Raw genomic sequence first — 23,912 nt, 5'->3', positions numbered from 1 at the left:
AAGATGAATTTTATTCCAACAGAGATTTGATACGCAGAAATGCCTTAGCCAAGTCAGCTAAGTATAATTTGACTGGAAATGCTCAGGTCCAACACGTAGGGTATGACAAAAGACTTCTAAAGGTGTTTTCGACCCACATACAAGCAACTAAATCCCTAACGAACTTTCGTTTATGATTCACTACGGACGGACAAGCAGTTTAGACTAAGAATGAAGCCTCTTCTTGGTGACACGTTGCAACTACTTAAATCTTTTAACCTAGAATGGAACAAGATTAAAGAACAAACAAGTCAACTCAAACATGTCGGACTGACATTAAAAGTTAGAGACCATTCTAGGTATGATTGAACACTTTCTCATCCTTATATGACCAATACATTAAAGCACATATGGGGCAAAAAGTTCTCATGGGATTAGTACCCAGTGTCAAAGTAAGGTGGTACTTTGATTATTGCAATGAAAATCTTTACAAACGCTAAGTTTAGGAGGTGATATTTTTCCATTCAACGTTATAATATAGGGGGTTTCAAGTTCTATCCATGGCCTACAAGCTTACCCATGTTTCACCTCAATACTCGATTACTTCGAAGTTAGTTTACTTTGAAAAGATTGTTGGATTAAACTCTATCATGCGATAAGGAAGCAAATGATGAAAAGTTCCAAGTGTTTTACTCTAACAGACTTAATGACTTAGCAAAATATTTCCTAAGGCATCTAAGTCTTTCTAGGAATGTATAGGCACACCTCGCATCTAGTTTTTTAGTTATGTATTTGGAACTTCGGCTAGGGATTTAAAATATGATTCGGAACTCCAAAAGATCAGGTCTTTGATAGACAAGCAAGCAGGACTAGCCAAACTTGGTTGGCTCGAATTAAGCAAGCAATCGACTCTCAAATTTCTCCTATATAATCTCCCCATTTAATGGGGATTACTTTATCTATAAGGACTCTCAATATTTCTACGAATACTCTAGCCTGGGTATTTATCAAGGGACAACTTTCCAAGTCTTCTATGATCTATGACTCTAAGGAGATTCTCTTAATCTTCTCCACAAGACCACCACACACATGCTCTATATGCCTAACATAGGCTTATCTCTCATACATCGCTATCTATGCGTGGGCATGTCCATAAAGAACTCATATTTTTAATGCTTCGCCATAGGTTATTCGTCAAGAAGGTTCATGATGTATTGCACATCACACCATTAATCTTTCTTAGAACAACACTCGTGGCTTGATTTTCCTTCTCGAAAATATGCATGCAGTCCTATTCGAATTCAACCACACTCTTAAATCAACCTTATTCTCCCCTCGTTGAAGATCATGGAAATTTCTGAATGAATTTCGCCTTTGTCCACAACTGTACGCAAATTTGATTCTAGCAATAAATAATAACTGTCATAAGTCTATTCTTAGATTCAAATCCAACCAAATAAGTGGAAATGGTGTAATGCATTTTGATGTATGTGAGCATAGACTAGGTTGGGTACTATATATAGGATGGGCCAAATGATATACGTATGTGTGGCGTTACTGTTGAATGTTAATATAGGCCAGGACAGAGAGCATAGACTAGCTAGGGTACCTAGCTAGCTGTTAAAGGAAGACAATACATATATATTATATATGCTCACACACGCACGCATAAATCTCTGCAATCAGCTTTTACATTTACTACAAGACTACAAGTCTACAACACTGAGTGACCCACACCCACCCCGACACGACCCTGCTCTTTCCCTCTCACTGCTCTTCCTCGAACCTGTCTCCTCCTCTCTCATAACTCAACGCTCATCACAGCAATCTCTCTTGGTTTTCACAATTTTAAAATGTTTAATTTAATCATGCGGTTTTGGATTTTGGGAATGTACTCCACCAGCACTTACTCATAATTTCCTTGATCCATTCACTATATTTACTTTGTTTTTCGGTTTCAGTGTTCCTCCTCCTCCTCCTCCAAATCCCAGCCCTTTCTCCACTCCATATATACGTTGCAACCACCACCTTAGCTTCATTAGCATAAAGAGCTCGAGAGCAGTCATTTGTTTTAGTCAATTACCTGAATTATATAGCTATTCTGGTTTGGAAAATAGATTGTATAATATTGGGAATGGAAGAAATTATGAGTGAGCTGATGAATGGGAGTGGGGAAGGCGTAAACGAACAAGGTATGCAGCCAGGGTTCCGGTTCCATCCGACGGACGAGGAGCTCATAACCTTTTATCTGGCTTCCAAGGTCTACAATGGCTCCTTCTGCGGCGTACGCATTGCTGAGGTCGACCTTAACCGATGCGAGCCTTGGGAGCTCCCAGGTATACTCTTATTACTTAATGCTGCCATTCGAGTTTCAGTGTCCAGGCCAACTTAGCTAATAACATCATATCTGCACTATCTTCATGGAATCTTAACGACGACAATTCAACAAGTTCCTAATTAGTAGAATTTATGTCGGGTTCATTATTTCCCATTAGTTGGTAAATCAATGTTATATCTTTTAACTGTAGATGCTGCTTGTGGTGCTTAATCAATTAGCAAATCGACAAAAGTAATAAGTGTCTCTGGAGTTTGAAGCAAGACACAAACAATCATTTTATCTCTCACACACACACACACATATCCTGTGGCAGTGCCATGAGTCATTAGTTGCTCGTGATTTCAATAGTTTCATTATCTTTAAAATATATTTATCTGTATATTTGTGTATAACCCCCGAACCGAAAGAATGAGTCAAAAGCATTGAATTATAAACCGCAGCTTCTTTTGTGCAACCACATGAATTGTTTGTAGATTTTCTTCTTTCTTTCCTTTGTCTTTCTTCTTCTATTTTTCGTGTTCGATAAAAAACTTCACTGGGTAGGCCTTGCAAAACTAACATATGCAATATAACTCGGCATGGTACTCAGTAGAAATCCAACGAATGAAGTTTTTGTTTGCTAAAATTATGTGACCTCATTGTAGCTCGCAACAGTATATATCTCTGGCGAAGAGTTAATGCATTCCTTGTTCGGTTGAATACATCTTTGGCAGTTGAGTGTGCATGCGTGTATGGCTCTGGCCAGAAAATCTATCTCCTCCTGCACGCAATTGCATACCCAGCAGTGCACAGCAGCCACCAATCATTATTTAATGTGGATCCGACAAATTACAACCACTTTATAAATGTGTCGACTCTTTTGGCTTTGGCTTGGCTTAATTACCCTGGCTAGGCCACGTTAGGCTATCTGTTTCATGCAATCATGAATCATGTATCGTGGAAAGTAACGCATATATATGAAATCAACTGTTATAGTGATGCTCTAAAAATGAACATTGTTCATGTGTAATTATTTATGTATATAACAAACATTATTAGACTGAAGCGTCTAGAGACGATGACAATAAGAACTTATTTCATGTAAGTATTATGTGATTTAACTTTTGATGATAATGGTGGTGTAGACGTGGCAAAGATGGGAGATAGAGAGTGGTACTTCTTCAGCTTGAGGGACAGAAAGTACCCAACAGGGATGAGAACCAACAGAGCGACCGGAGCCGGCTACTGGAAGGCCACCGGCAAAGACAGACAAGTCTTCAGTGCGTCCACCGGAGCCCTACTTGGCGTGAAGAAGACCCTTGTCTTCTACAAGGGCAGAGCTCCGAGGGGCCACAAGACCAAGTGGGTCATGCACGAGTACCGTCTCGACGGCCACTTCTCCTCCTACCGCCACGCCTGCAAGGTATGGACCCCCACAACAACTACCTCCACACGTGCACATGCACACCTATCACCTAATGTCTCGAGTCACTGTGTTTGTGCGTGGGAATCCAATCTACATTGGAAATTTTGCTTTGCTTTTTATTGATTTACCTGCTGCAACTGCAAATTTCACCCTCTCATTTGTCGCTTTTTGGGGTTGACTTATTGTTTCCTCAGTATTTTCACTTCTTTTTTTATTTATACATTCACCTTTTCAGCACCAGTCTCTTTTCCTTCTTTTTTATTTTTTAATTTTTTTCTTCAGTTGAATGCGATTTGATTGATTTATTAGCCGGATGCCTTCATCTTAAATCATATCTGATCATCTTACATCAGGTATTATTTATATTTAATTAAAATAAAATTATTTAAAATAATTTCTGACTACACGATATACGATGAACGAACATGATATGAAAATTTTCAAGATCCTCGTAAAAAAAAATACAAAGAGAATCCTCATTTTGGTACCAAAAAGTTGACCAACTATGCCATATTTCTTACACAATAAAATATTTACCTATCTTAAGAATTTTCCATTTTATTTATAATTTTTAGTCTTATTTTGTTGAGAACTGTAAACATTTTTCATAACTATTTTATTGAGTTTTAAAAATTTAGCACTTAATTTTTACTTTTCAAAGAACGAAAACTAAAATGTACAGTTAAAAATTAAAAACAAAAAGATTATTAAACGACTTTAACTCATCATTTAAATTAGTTATTTATGAAGTTTTGTGATATTGTAGTCGTTAAATAATATATGCTTGTGTGTTTGCAGGAGGAATGGGTGATATGCCGAATAAATCACAAATCTGGGGACAAGAAAAGCCCACTACTAGTTGATCATGAAGCTGCTGCTTCAATAAATTCAAATTGCAATTACCTGCCTCCATTGCTGGATCCATCTCCAGCATTAGTATTGCAAGAGTCATGCCATGAATTTCAGAATCCAATGCAATTGCAAGTTCTTCCTCCCCCGATTCATCAAGATAATCATGACCCCTTCTTCCCAGCTATAAATGCCATGCAAACCCACCAATTACCCTCTTTTTCCAACTCCCTCCTTTTCAAGTCCCTTTTCGACCAAGATTGCAACAGCAGCAGTTCTACTAGTACTATTCCCAAACAGTGCAAGACTGAGCTGGCCAACTACTTCTCCCGTTTCCAAACACCGGGCAACAGTAATAACAACAATAATAATAGAACCTGCAACAAATTGCATAACTTGAACTTGGGTGTGGAGCTGGAAAAGAATCATGCTCATCAGTATCAGCCAAACGCCCCCTATCATAATCGTCATCAATACAATGATCCGCTGCCGTTTGATTATTTGGACTACAGTACTAGTGTGCTGGGGTTCTCAGCAGCAGAGGCTGCTACTACTACTACTATCACCGCGAGTGCGACTGTTCATGCTCATGATACGTCTCCCTCATTTGCTTTCGACAGGGCCGGCTTTCAGACCATGTTAGATCTTCCTCCCATCAAACTCCCTGGAGAATCTTGCCGACCCTAGCATAATCATTAATGCTAGATCATGGATGGCAGCCAATATTATCGAGATATATATATATATATATATATATATATTTGTATGCACGGGTATTGTAATAAAATGTGGTAGCTTGGTTAAATCTATACTACTGTTGATTGAGGAATATTTGCTGCTCCTTAATCAAGATGCATGGGAGTAATTACTTATAATTAACTTTCAAGATCAACTGGGGTTTCTCTCTGTTCTATGTGACGCCATTGGAAGATTTATTCATCTAATTTTCACGTCACCTCAATTTAAGATTGGAATTGGGTTCCTTTTTATTTGAAATTTGCATGCATGCTCTCTTAGTCACTCAGGGCACGTTTGTTTGGCCCCGTTAAGTTTCACTAGATAGGACTACTTAGCTAGGATTAGTAGTCCGTGTTTGGTGCAAGTAAGGACTGAGTGTCATGGGACTACGCTGGACTCATGTCAACTAAATCCTTTGCTAGGTAGGCCTAGTGAGAACACCCGAAAAGGAGAGGATTTGTAATTCCGTCTCCCCGCTTCGCCCCACGCCTAAGTCTCCAAACAACTACTTGCCTTCTTCTACTCAGAGCATTTTGTTGATGACTTCGCGGGCATCCTCAACTCCGCTCTCGACATCCCCAGAGGAGGATGACAAGTATGGGCCCCTACTCGGGATGTGATCTCGATCTTATCGTTCATCTGATTGATATGTTCCAAAAGGTAGTTGTTCTTGTCCTGGAGCAGGGTGTTTTGGACATGGATGAGGTTCCTTACCTCATTCATTTCTCCCACGCCAATAAGTATGTCATTCATTTTCTCTTCCAATATGAGGAGCATGGCCTTCTCTTCTCGTCTTCTCCTTTAGAAGGTTGTCTCGGGTCTGCGTGAAATGACCCTATCTCTCATTCTTCGACTGGTCATCTCTCTCAGTTGAGCACGGTCATGGAAAGCTTCTCAAGTCAACTAGGTAGAAAGCACAACCAAATCGTACGCAGTTTCCACAGACGGCGCTAAATTGTTAACTCTCAAAACCTATAAGTTAACAAACTGTTAATGCTCAAAACTTGTAGGTTAACAACTTAGAATAACAAACACTTGGATGGCTTTCAAATATGAAGTAAAACGAATCGAACTCAAAGATGTAAGTGGTTCATCCCTTAAAACTAGGTTACACCCACTGTGGTGCTAGGCTTTATATTGATATCAAGATTGAAATTAAAGCTCGCCTCATACAAGTTTACTTTCCTCTCTTAGTCCTCTAGCCCCCTATTTTGGGGCATCTGCTCCTTTATATAGGACCTCAATGAACTTTATCAGCTTCAAGTCAGGTTGACACACCCCGACCTTAGGAGGTTAGAGCATGTTGGCCGTCACTATGAGGTGACGTAACCATAAAGGAAAAGTGGTGTGAAAAAGTGAATAAATTAAAACTAAACTAGAACTAATTTAAATTAAACAATGAAAGAGTGCGTAGTCGTGGGAAGAACCCACTACAACTATTCATAGCATAATAGACAATAAGACTATGGTGAAGTAGTCAAAGTAGCTAAAGTACCCTTATTACACAACAGTGGATAAGTTCATACTTCTAAATAGAGATAATGTCAGAACTGCTGAAGGTTCCTCGAACGTCACAAAGAGTACAACTATCTAGGTCCTGGAGGGGCGAAAAACAAAGTTGAGTAAGTCAACAAAACAACGTTTGTAAGAAAACCTTTATTTTTTATCATACTAACCCCTCGCTGTAAAACAAGTATAGTTTACTTAAAACATACTATGTAAGTATGTAAACAAAAGTATAACAACAATATAACCAGAAATATGCCAAGTCATGATATATCAAATGCCACAATAATATAATCATGTGATAATCAAGTATAAACAAGTGCTCAACCATCTAAGCTGACACACGAGTTCGTACAGATAATTTTTGACACAAACAGGACTAGGTGTAATCAATATGCTCTAATACTACGATCATGTGAAGGCTGGTGCGGAAGCACAATCACATACGATTTGCAATTGCCTAATGCAATCTGAACGATAGGACTGGCACCTAACTTGGATCCAAGGTGAGTGAAAGGTACAAATGTGAACATACACGTGAAGGACTAGCCCTGGGGCGAGTACTAACACTGGGGTGTAGCAAGATGAGCATGTCCAAATATGTATGAATGTCATGATAGTAATATCCCAACCATATAACAGCATTTATCACAATTAATATCACAATAATGATACTTGGCAATATAAGCGTAAAAATGAAGTAAATACGCATTTATGGAAACTATAACTATGTATAGGTATACAAACAAACTGCCCACTTACAAGTACGGATCGTAGCCCCCGAGCCTTGCCTGACCCCTTAAGTCCTCGGGATACGTTTCCCTATATGTAAAATAACTATATTTAAATTAATTAAAACACATATACGGAAACTTAAATAAAACCCCTATAGTTTGCTCTAACCTAGGGTTTAAATGCATGAAATCGATCTACTCGATGTCACAGACCTATACAAATTTTCAGAAAAAATTTTGGATGCCGGATGCGCCGCCACCCGCCGGCTATGGCACAGCCACACGTGCAGGCAGAGACTAACAGAGGCCTAATAGCCATTAGGAATATTCCGTTAAATCCTTAACATAAGTTAACAGCATTACCTGATGCCGTCTTCTTCTCCGATGCCAGTCGCCACCGTCTGAACTCGCCAGAAACTGGAAAATTTCATTGGTTTCTGGGAAAGTTTCAAACCTTCATATCTTCTTCATTTCTCAACCATTTTTCACAAAATTTATATGGAAATGAAGCTTATGAAGAGTAGAATCGCATTATACCTTTTTAGAGTCCAAAAAGTGGATGGAGGTGGCCTGAAAATGCCTCGAAAGGTATGGCCAAAACTCAACTCTTCAAAACCTTTAGTTTTTTACGTCAACTCCTCACCAAAACTAGCCTAGGAGTATCGAGGAGTTGTAAGAGGGCTTTCATGGACCTTCAAAACTCCTCAACTCGGCCTGAAAACGTTGAACTTAAACTCACCGAGTTTAGACCTTCCTAGTTTGACATCCAAAACTCAGTCAACTCATGATCCAATGGTATGGTTGTGTTCGTGGAGCCGAGATGAATATGATGGTGGTGTTTTTGGGTTACGTTAGTGAGGTTTGGTGTAAGTTTGAGGGGGTTACAGAGTGCGAGAATGCCTTCGAGGAGAGAGAAGGAAAAGAGAGAGAGCTTTCTGAGTTTCTGATTGGTGATTGGTGTGAGTTGGTGATCTGATTGGTGGCTTTTGAAGAGGGAAAAATATCTAATTGGGTGGTGAAGAGAAACCGGGAAAAGGAATGAAGGATGGTGATTTGTGAAAAATGATTGGTTGATTGTGTAAGGGAGAGGGAACATAGATTCTTGTTTTGTGGGATTGAATGACTATCAGGGTTTGTACAACCCTTGATGTATAAAATCAGATTGCTTTAAATGTTTTAGACATTGTAAATCCGTACACGCGTGTACAAGAATACCTGTGGTCAACGCACTTTAACGGAGCGTAACTTTAACGTTACAAGTCCGATTCGAGTCTAACATGCGTTCACACGTTCGGAGTGATGACTAGAATTTAATTATGATAGCAAGAAAAACAATTTAAGAACCAATAAACACATCCACGTCACTTGCCAACAAAGGCATAAATGTCAATTCACATATTCGGGGAAAAATTACATAGAAAATTAGGGACGGGTCGTCACACAGCTCACTTGGCATTTGATGTGCCACCTATGCAGCCTAGGGTACCGACATCGTTTCTCTCACTTGGTCCTAAAATTCGGTGGGGAAGTGACATGCGCTCAACTTAGATAGTGTGTCTTGTCAGAATAGTACGAGCCGAGCACCTGCTCGACCTCGGTTATCCAATCTCACCTGCCCGAGCATCATTTTGATTGCCTTTATATCTTATCCTAGGCATCCCTATCACTAAAAGGTGGTTGTCGAGTGAAATGATGGCATCTGGAGAGATGTGTCATTGGAAATTTGTGTCTTAAAGTTGTCAGTCTGCTCACGTGCTTGCAGCAGTTATAATCCTTCTTACGTTCTTTGGTCAGCTAGGTTTAAAGACGATCGACCGTTGTGCTTGGGCTTGTCCTCTTTAAGCCCCTTGGGCCTTAGGCTTTTGGTTCTCATATTAGGCTTCCTAATGTTCCCTTTTTGGCCAACTCCACTGTTTGGGCCTAAAAAGGCCCAACATTAATAATGATTTTAATGGGGCAACAAAGAGCCCTGTGTTAACAAACAATGCATAAAGAAAGAAATCAAAATTTAAGTAAGAACCCCAAACAGTATTAATGAGACTGGTCCAAGCAAACTCTTGCCTTTCGAGAGAAAAACAAAGACGTCACCTACATTCGCCAACCCAAGCCTTTGACCTTGGGACCACAACAATCCTTCTTGATACATTTCTTTTCTTTCCTTCCGTTTTTTGCTAGTGGTCCCTCACTCGATCCATCGACGAAAGCCTTCATGGTTGTGATTGATCTCTCTCTTTGTCGAAGAAAGCATTTTATAGTAATTATGACTTAGTAGTCAATCTCATTGATGAGTAGATTTTACGTTATATATTTAACCCTATTCTTAGTATATTTTGGCTATTATTTTGGTAGAATTTTGATACTTCGAATTGTATTTTCAATATAGGACTTTCGACTTCCTCTGGAGCAAAACGTGAACAAAATGGATGAATTTTGGAGTAATTTCAATTGGAGGACGTTCGTGAGTCAGGTTTGATCATTTCAAAATATCAGATTTTTCTACCAAATGGTGATTTTCTGGCAATAAAATAAAAGAGCAGTGTGCGGTGTTGGAAAAGTGACCTTTTGGGCTTGAATTGCATTTTTGGAGCCCAAGAGGACCTCTGATGGGTTTGTGGCCTTCTGGAGATGTGTTCAGAACGTTCGGATCTTCAAAACAAGCTCTTATGGGTCGAATTTCGAGGAGATTTGAGGCTAAAACGTGGCTGGACAGTTACCTGACAGATTCTCCTAGCTTAATTAGGACTTTATTTTCTAAGATATTTTATTATTATTTAGTTTCCTAGTTGGAATAATAGACTTTGTTTTATATAAGACTTAGCCGTTCTTAGCTTTTAAATGAACGTTCTTTTATGCGACTTTGGAGATAGAGAAATTGGCTAGGGTTCTTCACTGCTACAATATTAGTTTTAGGTGGCGGATGATGGCGGTGGATATTAGAAAAATCCAGTCGGATAAATTATATCTGACACATCATTTAATTAGTGGCAGATATTAGAAAAATCATGTCGGTTATATCCGACATAAAGTCCTGGCGGATATTTAGTGGCCGATATCAAAAAAATCTTGTCGGTTATAACCAACAGTATTTTTGAATTTTTTTAAAAAAATATTTTTTACAAATTCTAGCGGTTTTTAAGTTAATGGTGGCGGTTATAACTGACAGAAATTGACTATTTTATTATTTTACTTTCTGGCAGTTATTATTTTAGTATTTTGGTGGTTATAATTGACAAAAATGAAAATTTTATTATTTTAAAATGTTATAGTGATTAAAAATAAATAAATAAACCCATATTTTAATTTTTTTTTTCACTCATGACCCTAAAGTCTAATGAATCCAATTCCCACGAGCCATAAATTTTCTGAGAGAATAATAACAATAGACTACAATCTGAAGCTCTATCATTTTTGTAACAAGGATTATGCTCCCTCACAAGCAAGCAACATGATACAAATAAATTCAAACAATTTTTTTCAATGTTTCACAAAGCACATTGTCTAGCACATAAACACACATGAACATCTGGTGTACTCTATCATATCTGATTTTATTATTTTAAAATGTTATATTGATTAAAAATAAATAAAAAAACACATGTTTTAAATATTTTATTTTCACTCATGGCCCGGCCGGATATAACTGACACGACGGCCGGCAGAATAATCTCTGAATGTTTTTTTTTTTTTTTTTGCGATTTTTTACACATGCTATCTCAGAGTATATACAAACATATTTGACGGTTGGATCATTGAAACTAGTTTCGTAGAATGCATATCCTATCAAATTGATAGATTTAACAAACACTTAAGAGTTAATGTTATACTTCCATTAAGTATAAAATAAGATTTATCCACTAGTGTAAATATTTTAAATTGAAGATCGAATTCATTCATTGCATTCTTATAGGATCAAGGAGCGTAGCTGCAAAAAATCATCAAAATCAGAGTTAAAATAACCGTTAAATTGTGATTTTTCGTTTATAACCATCGAAAACTTTTGTTCCGTTACCTAATCTCTGAATGTTTGTTTTTTTGTGATTTTTTACGTATGCCATCTTGGAGTGTGTACAAATAAGTTTGACGGTTGGATCGTTGAAAAACATTTCGTAGAATGCGTATCGCATCAAAACGGTAGATTAAACCAACACTTAGAGTTAATGTTATACTTCCCCATCAAGTATAAAATAAGATTTTGTGGTATCCACTAGTGTAAATATTTTAAATTGAAGATCGAATTTGTTTAATGCATTCTTATAGGGTCGAGGAGTGTAGATGTAAAAAAATCATCAAAATCGAAGTTAAAATAACCGTTAAATTGTGATTTTTTGTTTATAACCAGCAAAAACTTTTGTTTTGTTACCTAATCTCTGAATGTTTGTTTTTTGTGATTTTTTTACATATGCGATCTTAGAGAGTGTACAAACAAGTTTGATGGTTGGATCGTTGAATAACGTTTTGTAGAATGTGTATCGGATCAAAACGGTAGATTAAACCAACAATAGAGTTAATGTTATACTTCCTCATCAAATATAAAATCAGATTTTGTGGTATCCACTAGTGTAAATATTTTAAATTGAAGATCAAATTTATTCAATGCATTCTTATAGGGTCAAGGAGTGTAGCTGTAAAAAATCATCAAAATCGAAGCTAAAATAACCGTTAAATTGTGATTTTTCGTTTATAACCGTCGAAAACTTTTGTTTTGTTACCTAATCTCTGAATGTTTGTTTTTTGTGATTTTTTACGTAGATCTTGGAGTGTGTACAAACAAGTTTGACGGTTAGATCATTGAAAAAAGTTTTCGTAGAATGTGTATCGAGTCAAAATGGTAGATTAAATAAACACTTAAGAGTTAATGTTATATTTCCATTAAGTATAAAATAAGATTTTGTGGTATCCACTAGTGTAAATATTTTTAAATTGAAGATCAAATTTATTCTATTGCATTCTTATAGGCTCGAGGAGTGTAGCTGTAAAAAAATCATTAAAATTGAAGCTAAAATAACCGTTAAATTGTGATTTTTCGTTTATAACCGTCGAAAACTTTTGTTCCGTTACGTAATCTCTGAATGTTTGTTTTTTAGGATTTTTTATGTATGCAATCTCGGAGTGTGTACAAATAAGTTTGATGGTTGGATCGTTGAAAAAAGTTTCGTAGAATGCATATCGCGTCAAAACGGTAGATTAAACAAACACTTAGAGTTAATATTATACTTCCATTAAGTATAAAATAAGTTTTTGTGGTATCCACTAGTGTAAATATTTTAAATTGAAGATCGAATTTGTTCATTGCATTCTTATAGGGTCGAGGTGTGACAGCCCGTTCCGAAAAATTTTAAAACGTACACGTGAAAAGACGATTTTGCCCCTAGTGCGATTCCTTTACGTTTTGTGGTTGTTTTTGGGTTTTTGTTGGCATGTTTTGGGCCACACACACACTAACCTGCACCTTACACATTTTCCCCTGCCCTGCACCTGTCCCGAGTTCCCTTTCCTTCCCATTTCCATCCATTTCGTACGGACACACACACAAACACATCAAACCTTCACAGATCGAAGAAACCAAGCACATATCCATGCTCATGAGGCTCGTAGGAGTCCAACCATACCCATTTCAGGTAAGAATACCTTCGTTTTTGACACACCCCGACCCAGAAAGTCCACTCGGACCCTGAATCGAGCTATGCTGGCCGACACCTGGAAGGTGACGAAGCCATAAAATGTGATAGTGCATAAAAAGTGAATAAATTTGAATCTAAAAGTGTCTAAGTACCAGAGTGCGCTACGAGTGGGAGTGAACCCATTTCACATGCGATGTCAGAGCATAAGTAAGGTGCAGTAATGTGGGTAAGAATCATACCCTCAAAAATATCCATCAATACTAAGATTCGCCATAGATTCTTGTCGATACAAACTCAGCAGCTAAAACCTAAAGGGCACCAAACAGAAGGTGTGAGTAAGCAATAAAACCAAGCTTCCCAAAGTTACTACCTCTCAAAAAGTAATGCCCCTAAATGTAAAACCCGTATCGTTTTCCATAAGACAGTACAACATATATACATATATCCAAACCATACTTGGAAATGACCAAAACCACGGTTTGCCATCACATCCACCATACATTAATAAGTAGGCCAAATGAACTAAATCAATACAAAGTGATATATCAGTCAGAGTCAGCTAAAATGACATGTACAACTTATCCGTATCTCATCAATCATGGCTAGCATATAAGTCGGAGTCACCTATAGTGACCTGTACAACTTATTCATATCTCGTCAATCCTGACTAGCATATAAGTCGGAGTCACCTATAGTGACCTGTACGACTTATCCATATCTCGTCAATCCTGGCTAGCATATAAGTCGGAGTCACCTATAGTGACCTGTACGACTTATCCATATCTCGTCAATCCTGACTAGCATATAAGTCGGAGTCACCTATAGTGACCTGTACGACTTATCCATATCTCGTCAATCCTGGCTAGCATATAAGTCGGAGTCACCTATAGTGACCTGTACGACTTATCCATATCTCGTCAATCCTGACTAGCATATAAGTCGGAGTCACCTATAGTGACCTGTACGACTTATCCATATCTCGTCAATCCTGGCTAGCCAATAGCTCAATAAGTATACCTGCACACGAGTCGGAACCACCTAAAGTGGTCTGTACGACAGGACTAGGTGTAAATAAATACGCTCAAGTGCTACGATCACGTGAAGACTGGGCGAATAATCGCGGGTCACCTACAAGTCGGAACCACCTAAAGTGGTCTGTACGACAGAACTGTGCACCTACCTTGGATCCAAGGTGAGTGTAAGGTGCGGGAGGTGAACATCACGTGAAGGACTGTGCCCTGTCCACGGGCGGGAGCACTAACACCGAGGTGCAGGTTTATGAGCTCTCAATGCATCTCAATATAACATGTGCAACTCATGGCAACCAGACGACCGTATTGAAGTTGCCTAACTCATAACTGTAGTCATGCTATAACGCAATCGATTCAACTAGTACCATAAACTCACCTCAACTTACCTGGGTGTCCTGAGTTCACCTTTGCACTTGAAAGCATTCCCAATAATTATATGCAAGTAATATACAATCGAGGCATCCTGAATGATTGGTCCCTGTGACCAATTATCAAATCACATCTCAGAACTCTTATCCGTAGAATATGTAATTCACATAAAACACAACCTCAACGACATTCTAAAATAGTTTGAGACCCATTGACCACAAGTCAACCGTCGATCAAAGATTGACGGTAGGGTTTACAACCCTGTATAACCTGACCCAGAAGATCCGCATATCAGATTTCCAATCAGCAACTTTCACCGATCCACAATATGTTTCTAGAATAACATATTAAAATTTCATTACGATCCAACGGTCAGATCTCCGCCAATTGCCTAAAACAAGTGGCCGTGAACATTTATTTTACTAACTTACAAATCCAATTCGGGAAGATCCGTACATCGGATTCCCGATCCATAAATTCCTATGATCTTTAAATATTACGTATTATAATGTACCCAAGTTTGGTGACGATCCAACGGTCAGATCGTCGATTCACATTTTCATCAAACAATGTATCGTAACGAATTTAGGTTCCAACGATCAACCTATGTCATTCTAATAACAAAACTGAATTCAAGACATTCGACATAGCCTAAAAATAGCATTGGCGGCCCACTGGCCACGCGCCGCCGCGGGTGGCGGTCGGCCGCCCCGATTCGCCGGAAAATCCAACTATTTCCAAAAATTCTCAAACTTCACAGAAATAAAGATCTCAGTGAGTAGAGCAACTTTCATACCTGCCACGAAGTCCAAAAGTGGACGGAAGATGGTCAATTTTGCCCACGAAGCCGGCGGGTGCCTAAAACTTCCCGACGTCGATTCGTCGTCTACGGTGGTCCAACGGGGTCAAGGTTGGTTGGGTTTTGCTCCTGGGATGATGGGCTACAAAGCCCAAGTGGTGGCATCGGCCATTGCTTTGTCGATTTGCCGAAAAATCGAAAAGGGTGGCCGGAGCACCATTGATTTTCGTCAACTTTCGTGGCCTCAAACCTCCACATCCCATGGTTAATCAAGGTGGTTCTTGGGTGGGTTTTGTAGAGGGGAATGAGAGCTTCAAGATGGTGGTGGTGGCATCGAAAAACTCCACCGGAGTTGGCCGGAATCGGCCTTGGAAAATGGGTGGTCGTGAGTGGGAAAACCCATGGGAAATGCTGGGATTTTTTTTTTTTCTTTCTTTTTCTTTCTTTCCTTTTTCTGATTGGGCTTCACCTTAAATAACCAATTTCGAACGTCCGTAACTATACCGTTATAATCCGGACTCGCAAACGGCTTTCGCCTATGCGTTCACATCCACGAGTATTACGAGAATATGTTAAAAGAATAAGTCATACGTCTCTCTAGACGATGGTCAACAGAAGTCAAAGTCCTTGCCTCTAGGGCAATTTCGTAAATTCACGCTTTTAAAATAAAATAAAAACGTAAAATTTGGAACGGGTTGTCACAATCTACCCACCTTAAGAAAATTTCGTCCTCGAAATTTAAAATCATAAGTCCAAAGTAGAATACTCAAAATTAAAGAGATATATGTATGTAAATACATACACGAGGAAGACACAAAGTGATAGCGACTACATAAAAGAGGATGACATTCCGTCATGATCGGAGTGTAGTGACTCTTCTTTCATGCCTCCAAATTCCTACTATCCTCTCATAAACGTGTTCAAAGCGTAATGCACTTCGAAATTAAGCATGTAATATTTTTGGGTCAAGCCCAAATAACAATTAACGAATTAAATAAGTAAATACAAATATTAACGTAGAATAATCTACTTGTTTACTTGCTTAACAATCCAACGAATAAGTTATTAATATTACGGTCTGCACCCCACAAAACCGACAATTCACTGTTGTCTTGATAAGCAAGTAACAATTCCCGAGGATGCAATATTACCATCTTGCCCCTCAATGGGAAATACACATACCAACCTCGATCGTACTCATTCACTACCTTCTGAGGCAACATCTTCAATAACATAAATTTTCTACATCACAATCTCAATCAAATATTTGTTCGCAATAAGCTGCTGTAATCACAAGCTGCGCATACAATATTTGTATTATATTTTGAAGGATACCATACTCATAAACAGGAATGTAACCGTAGTTACCCATAATTCTAACAAAAGTATGCGTCCATTAAATATGCGTTGTGTGTAAAATCTTCATACATCAACTCCAATGATACCATAGTTAACCCGAAATTGTAACTGTGGTTACAAGTGACTAGAATGGAGATAAGGATATACTGCAACCATGCTACTGGTGGGACAAACAAGATGTAACTCGTCCACAAAGGTCTGAGTAACTCATTTCAAACTAATCGTTAATCTAGGGATAGAAATGCAATAATGAACAACTTCTAATACTCAAAACCTTCATAACGACTTCCAAAGGCTTGGAAGTGAAACATGTGACACGATGAAATATAAATACACCAAGATGATAATCTTGTCAGGTTTCTATTTGTTGAATTTGTATAGAAGTCTAGGAGTAGTTTTCTCAAAAAGTCATCGTCCTCTTGACGCAATTAGAAAATTGTAGTTGCCCAAGGAAGTTTGAACTCTATATCCTCAATATCCCCACAACATTAATCGAAAGTGGGGTGCATCTAGAGTGAGGATTCATTTAGAACACATCAACGGGAGCCTCGATTTTATCTCTTTCCTACTTCCACATTTGATCACGTCACAAAGAGAATTTCTAGATCACATCCCCCGAAGAGGTTGACTACATCCCACTTCTATCTTAGTGGTCTTCACAAGTGTCTTGTTGTTGAAATTTCAACACCCATTTCAGGAAATAACTATTGCCAATACTTCAATTTTTAGAGCAAGAAGAATATTGTTTTCTACTTAAGTAAACAACTACCAATTGGAACATCATATAAGCGTATCATTGGTTTAGCATCACGATTAATGAATTTCACATTCTTTACATATACAACATATCTCGAACTGAGCATATAAAAAGATACTTCCTAACTCCATTCATACAAAATGATTAAAATCATTTGAACCATTTCTGGGTAGATTAAAGGTAACTCTATATCGATACTCATACTTCCCAATTAAATAGAAAAGGACAGGCTGGAAGTGTGCGAGAGTAGATACACCATAGTGCACTCATAGATGCCAATTTAATTCTACTATTGCCTCTGACAAAACTTAGCTTGTTCCAAAAAGTAAATGTAATAAAAAGTTTGAGGATCAATGAAGATTTGGACACACTTTTCTACATAAGAGTCCCAATCAATATTCCAATGAAATTAGAAATTGTTAATTCTAGGTCATAAGTATAATGGTTCATCTTTAGCGGTTCTACCACCGAGAAACATAAGCGTTAACATACTAAGAAAGTCTGAATCCGAATTGACTTGTCACATCAATCGACAATCACTATGCATCATCAAAATCTCCACCGAGAAGTGTCATCTAGCCTTCGAAATAAGGTGATGACTGTTGACTTTAGGTCAATGAATAAGATGGTTCGTTTCAAACGATTCTAATCGTGAAAAATAAAAGCAATACTCCGTCATGTTGCCATACCAACTTAACAATGTGGTGGTATCCGCGGTAAGATTTTTGGGATATGACGCCAAAAGTATACGTCCTCGAATTTACAGTACTACTAACCAACTCTACGACACGAACTAAAAGGTCTTAACAGTTTCCTCGACACTCATAACAATCTAACAGTGAGATATCATCCCGCATTTCGATTCTAATGTCTACCTATGGAAGTGATCGAGAGGTGGTTAGTCAAAGGGTTTTCGTTTACCTAAATAAGTGATAGGGTAAAAACAACAATCATAAGTTTACCGTCCTATTGCAAAGCTTATTCCTAAGCTTCCACGATCCTAATTTATTCAGCTCAAGCGAAGTAGTTCATTGATCCTAGGAGGATTTGATGATTGCTTTTTTTGGATTCCTACAACTCCCAGGATATGACAACTTACATTTGCAAGCCTATTCTCACCCATTTAAATAGTACAACTACGAAAGCAAAAATCTAGGAATAGCGATGATTGAAAAATCCCAATGCTAGAAAAAGACCTTGCTTAAGATCTACTTTCAAAAAGACTTCATCGACAGTCGATCTTCCTCCTAAAGATTCAACATGAACACAAGTATGCTTGAAGATATTAGTGCTAATAGGGACCGAACAATAATTATCCCTCAGATGATCTTCCGCGAAATGTTACTAAGAAATCAAGACTAACTAAGATTTCCAATCTTTAAAGAATCAATACTAACAGCGGTAGGACAATGATAGAATTATTTGGTAATATCTCTGGCGATACATGATTATCAAAACATTTACTTAGGCCATCAACTCGCCTCACTTTTATACCTTTCCTCCACAAGGAAAATCTTCGTTTTAATTCTAAGGACAACCGCCAAAATGATTTTATAAAATGTCGTCAAAACCACAAAATTGTCCAAAACTGAAGAAAAGTTAACATATTTTTCCATATTCGACGAAGTGGCATCATTCGAACGTCAAACACAAAAACCAAGAGTGCTCACATCACGCGTGTGATGAACACAATACTGCCCAACATATGCTCTGATACCAAACTGACACACCCCGACCCAGAAAGTCCACTCGGACCCTGAATCGAGCTGTGCTGGCCGACACATGGAAGGTGACGAAGCCATAAAATGTGATAGTGCATAAAAAGTGAATAAATTTGAATCTAAAAGTGTCTAAGTACCAGAGTGCGCTACGAGTGGGAGTGAACCCATTTCACACGCGATGTCAGAGCATAAGTAAGGTGCAGTAATGTGGGTAAGAATCATACCCTCAAAAATATCCATCAATACTAAGATTCGCCATAGATTCTTGTCGATACAAACTCAGCAGCTAAAACCTGAAGGGCACCAAACAGAAGGTGTGAGTAAGCAATAAAACCAAGCTTCCCAAAGTTACTACCTCTCAAAAAGTAATGCCCCTAAATGTAAAACCCGTATCGTTTTCCATATGACAGTACAACATATATACATATATCCAAACCATACTTGGAAATGACCAAAACCACGGTTTGCCATCACATCCACCATACATTAATAAGTAGGCCAAATGAACTAAATCAATACAAAGTGATATATCAGTCAGAGTCAGCTAAAATGACATGTACAACTTATCCGTATCTCATCAATCATGGCTAGCATATAAGTCGGAGTCACCTATAGTGACCTGTACAACTTATTCATATCTCGTCAATCCTGACTAGCATATAAGTCGGAGTCACCTATAGTGACCTATACGACTTATCCATATCTCATCAATCCTGGCTAGCATATAAGTCGGAGTCACCTATAGTGACCTGTACGACTTATCCATATCTCGTCAATCCTGGCTAGCATATAAGTCGGAGTCACCTATAGTGACCTGTACGACTTATCCATATCTCGTCAATCCTGACTAGCATATAAGTCGGAGTCACCTATAGTGACCTGTACGACTTATCCATATCTCGTCAATCCTGGCTAGCCAATAGCTCAATAAGTATACCTGCACACGAGTCGGAACCACCTAAAGTGGTCTGTACGACAGGACTAGGTGTAAATAAATACGCTTAAGTGCTACGATCACGTGAAGACTGGGCGAATAATCGCGGGTCACCTACAAGTCGGAACCACCTAAAGTGGTCTATACGACAGAACTGTGCACCTACCTTGGATCCAAGGTGAGTGTAAGCTGCGGGAGGTGAACATCACGTGAAGGACTGTGCCCTGTCCACGGGCGGGAGCACTAACACCGAGGTGCAGGTTTATGAGCTCTCAATGCATCTCAATATAACATGTGCAACTCATGGCAACCAGACGACCGTATTGAAGTTGCCTAACTCATAACTGTAGTCATGCTATAACGCAATCGATTCAACTAGTACCATAAACTCACCTCAACTTACCTGGGTGTCCTGAGTTCACCTTTGCACTTGAAAGCATTCCCAATAATTATATGCAAGTAATATACATATGGATATATCATGATGCAAACCCACTCAACCATGTCGTAGCATTTTCAATTATAAACAATATAGTGTGAAGTGTACAATCAATAACGCCCTACTCCCAAACTACTTATTTTCAAGGATAATTATTCATGACAACCCAATTAACACTAATTTAACTAACTAATTCAAAAAAACTAAAACTTGCCTTAATCAATTTCCTTCGCATTACTCAATTTCCCAAGCAAGGCTTTTGTCTCAAATATTTTATGGCTGCATCTAACGTCTCGTTAGACTGCCTACGTACCCTAAACAGGGATCAAGCCATTCGTAGTTCACATAGTACTTCAAGCATTCACAATAATTATATATGAAAGTAATATGCCTAATCAATTTAAAGATGTCGATAGAACTCTCAATAATATGTACGATAAAAAGGAAAAGATGCACTCACCTGGAGTCCACGCTATGATTCTCTAGCGCACGCATCGAGGCATCCTGAATGATTGGTCCCTGTGACCAATTATCAAATCACATCTCAGAACTCTTATCCGTAGAATATGTAATTCACATAAAACACAACCTCAACGACATTCTAAAATAGTTTGAGACCCATTGACCACAAGTCAACCGTCGATCAAAGATTGACGGTAGGGTTTACAACCCTGTATAACCTGACCCAGAAGATCCGCATATCAGATTTCCAATCAGCAACTTTCAACGATCCACAATATGTTTCTAGAATAACATATTAAAATTTCATTACGATCCAACGGTCAGATCTCCGCCAATTGCCTAAAACAAGTGGCCGTGAACATTTATTTTACTAACTTACAAATCCAATTCGGGAAGATCCGTACATCGGATTCCCGATCCATAAATTCCTATGATCTTTAAATATTACGTATTATAATGTACCCAAGTTTGGTGACGATCCAACGGTCAGATCGTCGATTCACATTTTCATCAAACAATGTATCGTAACGAATTTAGGTTCCAACGATCAACCTATGTCATTCTAATAACAAAACTGAATTCAAGACATTTGACATAGCCTAAAAATAGCATTGGCGGCCCACTGGCCACGCGCCGCCGCGGGTGGCGGTCGGCCGCCCCGATTCGCCGGAAAATCCAACTATTTCCAAAAATTCTCAAACTTCACAGAAATAAAGATCTCAGTGAGTAGAGCAACTTTCATACCTGCCACGAAGTCCAAAAGTGGACGGAAGATGGTCAATTTTGCCCACGAAGCCGGCGGGTGCCTAAAACTTCCCGACGTCGATTCGTCGTCTACGGTGGTCCAACGGGGTCAAGGTTGGTTGGGTTTTGCTCCTGGGATGATGGGCTACAAAGCCCAAGTGGTGGCATCGGCCATTGCTTTGTCGATTTGCCGGAAAATCGAAAAGGGTGGCCGGAGCACCATTGATTTTCGTCAACTTTCGTGGCCTCAAACCTCCACATCCCATGGTTAATCAAGGTGGTTCTTGGGTGGGTTTTGTAGAGGGGAATGAGAACTTCAAGATGGTGGTGGTGGCATCGAAAAACTCCACCGGAGTTGGCCGGAATCGGCCTTGGAAAATGGGTGGTCGTGAGTGGGAAAACCCACGGGAAATGCTGGGATTTTTTTTTTTTCTTTCTTTTTCTTTCTTTCCTTTTTCTGATTGGGCTTCACCTTAAATAACCAATTTCGAACGTCCGTAACTATACCGTTATAATCCGGACTCGCAAACGGCTTTCGCCTATGCGTTCACATCCACGAGTATTACGAGAATATGTTAAAAGAATAAGTCATACGTCTCTCTAGACGATGGTCAACAGAAGTCAAAGTCCTTGCCTCTAGGGCAATTTCGTAAATTCACGCTTTTAAAATAAAATAAAAACGTAAAATTTGGAACGGGTTGTCATAGTTTTCACGTCGAACTCGGAATACCTGATTTTGGGTACTGTTCATGCACACGTAATTTCTCATGTTTTTGGGAATTTCAAGCTTGTAGGAAGCTTGGTGAGGTCCTTAGGAGGCTCGGGGTGGTTCGTTTGAAGGTTTTGGACGTCGGGATCACGAGTTTCGAGGTTGGCCGGAGTTGGGGTGATTTTCCAGGCAAGATTTCGTGGATTTTGGCACTTGGGAGTGGTATGATTTTGTTCCTCTCATTGTAAGCTTCATTTTGGTACCAATTTTGTGAATTTTGGTTGAAAAACGAAGAAGATATCGTGATTTAAAGTTTTCCTGATTTTCCGGCGCCGGAGCCTCGCCGGAGAAGACGACGGAATATTCCTAACGCCGTTGACGGTTACCGTTAGGGATAACGGAATATTCCTGATGGCGTCAACTGACGCCGTCAGCGTGCCAGGCATGTGCCTGCGCTTGGCTGGCGCGTGCGATGGTGAAAAATTATTTTAAAAATATGGGGATGTTCCTGAGGTTGAGTAGATCACGTTGGTGTATTCATACACCCCATTTGAGCATTGTATGAGAAGTTATTTCTAAAGGTTGGTTATGTGCTTTAAAATTAACGTTTTTATAGTTGTTTCGCATATAGGTGATACCTATCCCGAGGACGAGCGTGGTCACTCGAGGCAGGGGGGTTACGACCCTTCCACATGCCAGTGAGTGGGCTTTTGGTTTTCCGTATATACCTATATACTCATATTTTCCCAGAAATTGATTTAAATGTTTATTAGTTATATGCCATTTTTATATTGCCGGTTGTTATGCATGATTAGTTGCATTTATATATGTATGTATTGGTGTTGTGGACGCACAAGTAAGTGCCAGGTAAGTGTGATTTATGTTTACATCCAGTAGTGAGTTAGAGATTTGAGCTCTAGATTCAGCCGTACAGGTCACGTTAGGTGACTCCGGCTGACAGTTTATATGATTTGAACGTGATATTACCTGAGCACTTGCATTTCATTTTGAGGTCTTGGCATAGCATATTCTTGAGCATGATTTGTATATATATATACTCTATTTTCTGGGAAGTATACAGGTTTTACGGCGAGGGGTTAGAACTTATTTATTAAATGGTTTTCGAAAAGCTTTGTTTTTGCCCACTCACGCTTTTGTTTTGCGCCCCTCCAGGTTCTAGTCGGCTAGCACGTTTGGTGGTTTCCCAGAGGATTTTCCCGGCATATCTGACAGACGATCACCATCGTAGAACCACCTTCGGGTGTACTTCTGTTGCGTCGTTTTCTTTTGGACTACTTTAGGCTTTCATGCTCTGATATTAGCGTCGCACTTACATTACACTTGTTTATTGTTACTTTATGTAAGACTAATTTTATTTATTCGTACTATTTACATTATTATTTTATTAGCTTCCGCAC

General features: G+C 38.8%; 1 protein-coding gene and 1 long non-coding RNA gene across 2 annotated transcripts; one reads left to right on the top strand and one right to left on the bottom strand.

The window, feature by feature from the left end:
* The first annotated feature begins 1,691 nt into the window (after positions 1–1,691).
* CUC3 (NAC (No Apical Meristem) domain transcriptional regulator superfamily protein) lies at positions 1,692–5,537 on the top strand. Its single transcript, XM_068472192.2, has 3 exons — positions 1,692–2,315; positions 3,442–3,719; positions 4,521–5,537. The coding sequence occupies exons 1-3, from the start codon at positions 2,114–2,116 to the stop codon at positions 5,256–5,258; spliced, it is 1,218 nt and encodes a 405-aa protein (XP_068328293.2). The 5' UTR covers positions 1,692–2,113; the 3' UTR covers positions 5,259–5,537.
* A 10,249-nt stretch (positions 5,538–15,786) lies between these two features.
* On the bottom strand, positions 15,787–22,424 carry LOC148690257 (uncharacterized). Its single transcript, XR_015957578.1, has 3 exons — positions 21,786–22,424; positions 21,040–21,098; positions 15,787–19,499 (listed from the first exon to the last, which is right to left on the bottom strand). It is a non-coding gene; the product is annotated as an uncharacterized LOC148690257 (long non-coding RNA).
* Between the last annotated feature and the right edge of the window lie 1,488 nt (positions 22,425–23,912).

This window comes from Pyrus communis, chromosome 16 (genome assembly GCF_041283825.1).
Source record: "Pyrus communis isolate YQ-2024b chromosome 16, ASM4128382v1, whole genome shotgun sequence".
NCBI lineage: Eukaryota > Viridiplantae > Streptophyta > Magnoliopsida > Rosales > Rosaceae > Pyrus > Pyrus communis.
Note: the sequence above shows the minus strand (reverse complement) of the source record. Positions and strands in the feature narration are given on the sequence as shown.

What these genes read in the sequence shown, in the direction of transcription:
- CUC3 (XM_068472192.2), top strand. Translation starts at nt 2,114, where the DNA reads ATGGAAGAAATTATGAGTGAGCTGATGAATGGGAGTGGGGAAGGCGTA. An exon ending in CGAGCCTTGGGAGCTCCCAG is followed by an intron (nt 2,316 to 3,441) that starts GTATACTCTTAT and finishes ATGGTGGTGTAG; the next exon opens with ACGTGGCAAAGATGGGAGAT. An exon ending in CCTACCGCCACGCCTGCAAG is followed by an intron (nt 3,720 to 4,520) that starts GTATGGACCCCC and finishes GTGTGTTTGCAG; the next exon opens with GAGGAATGGGTGATATGCCG.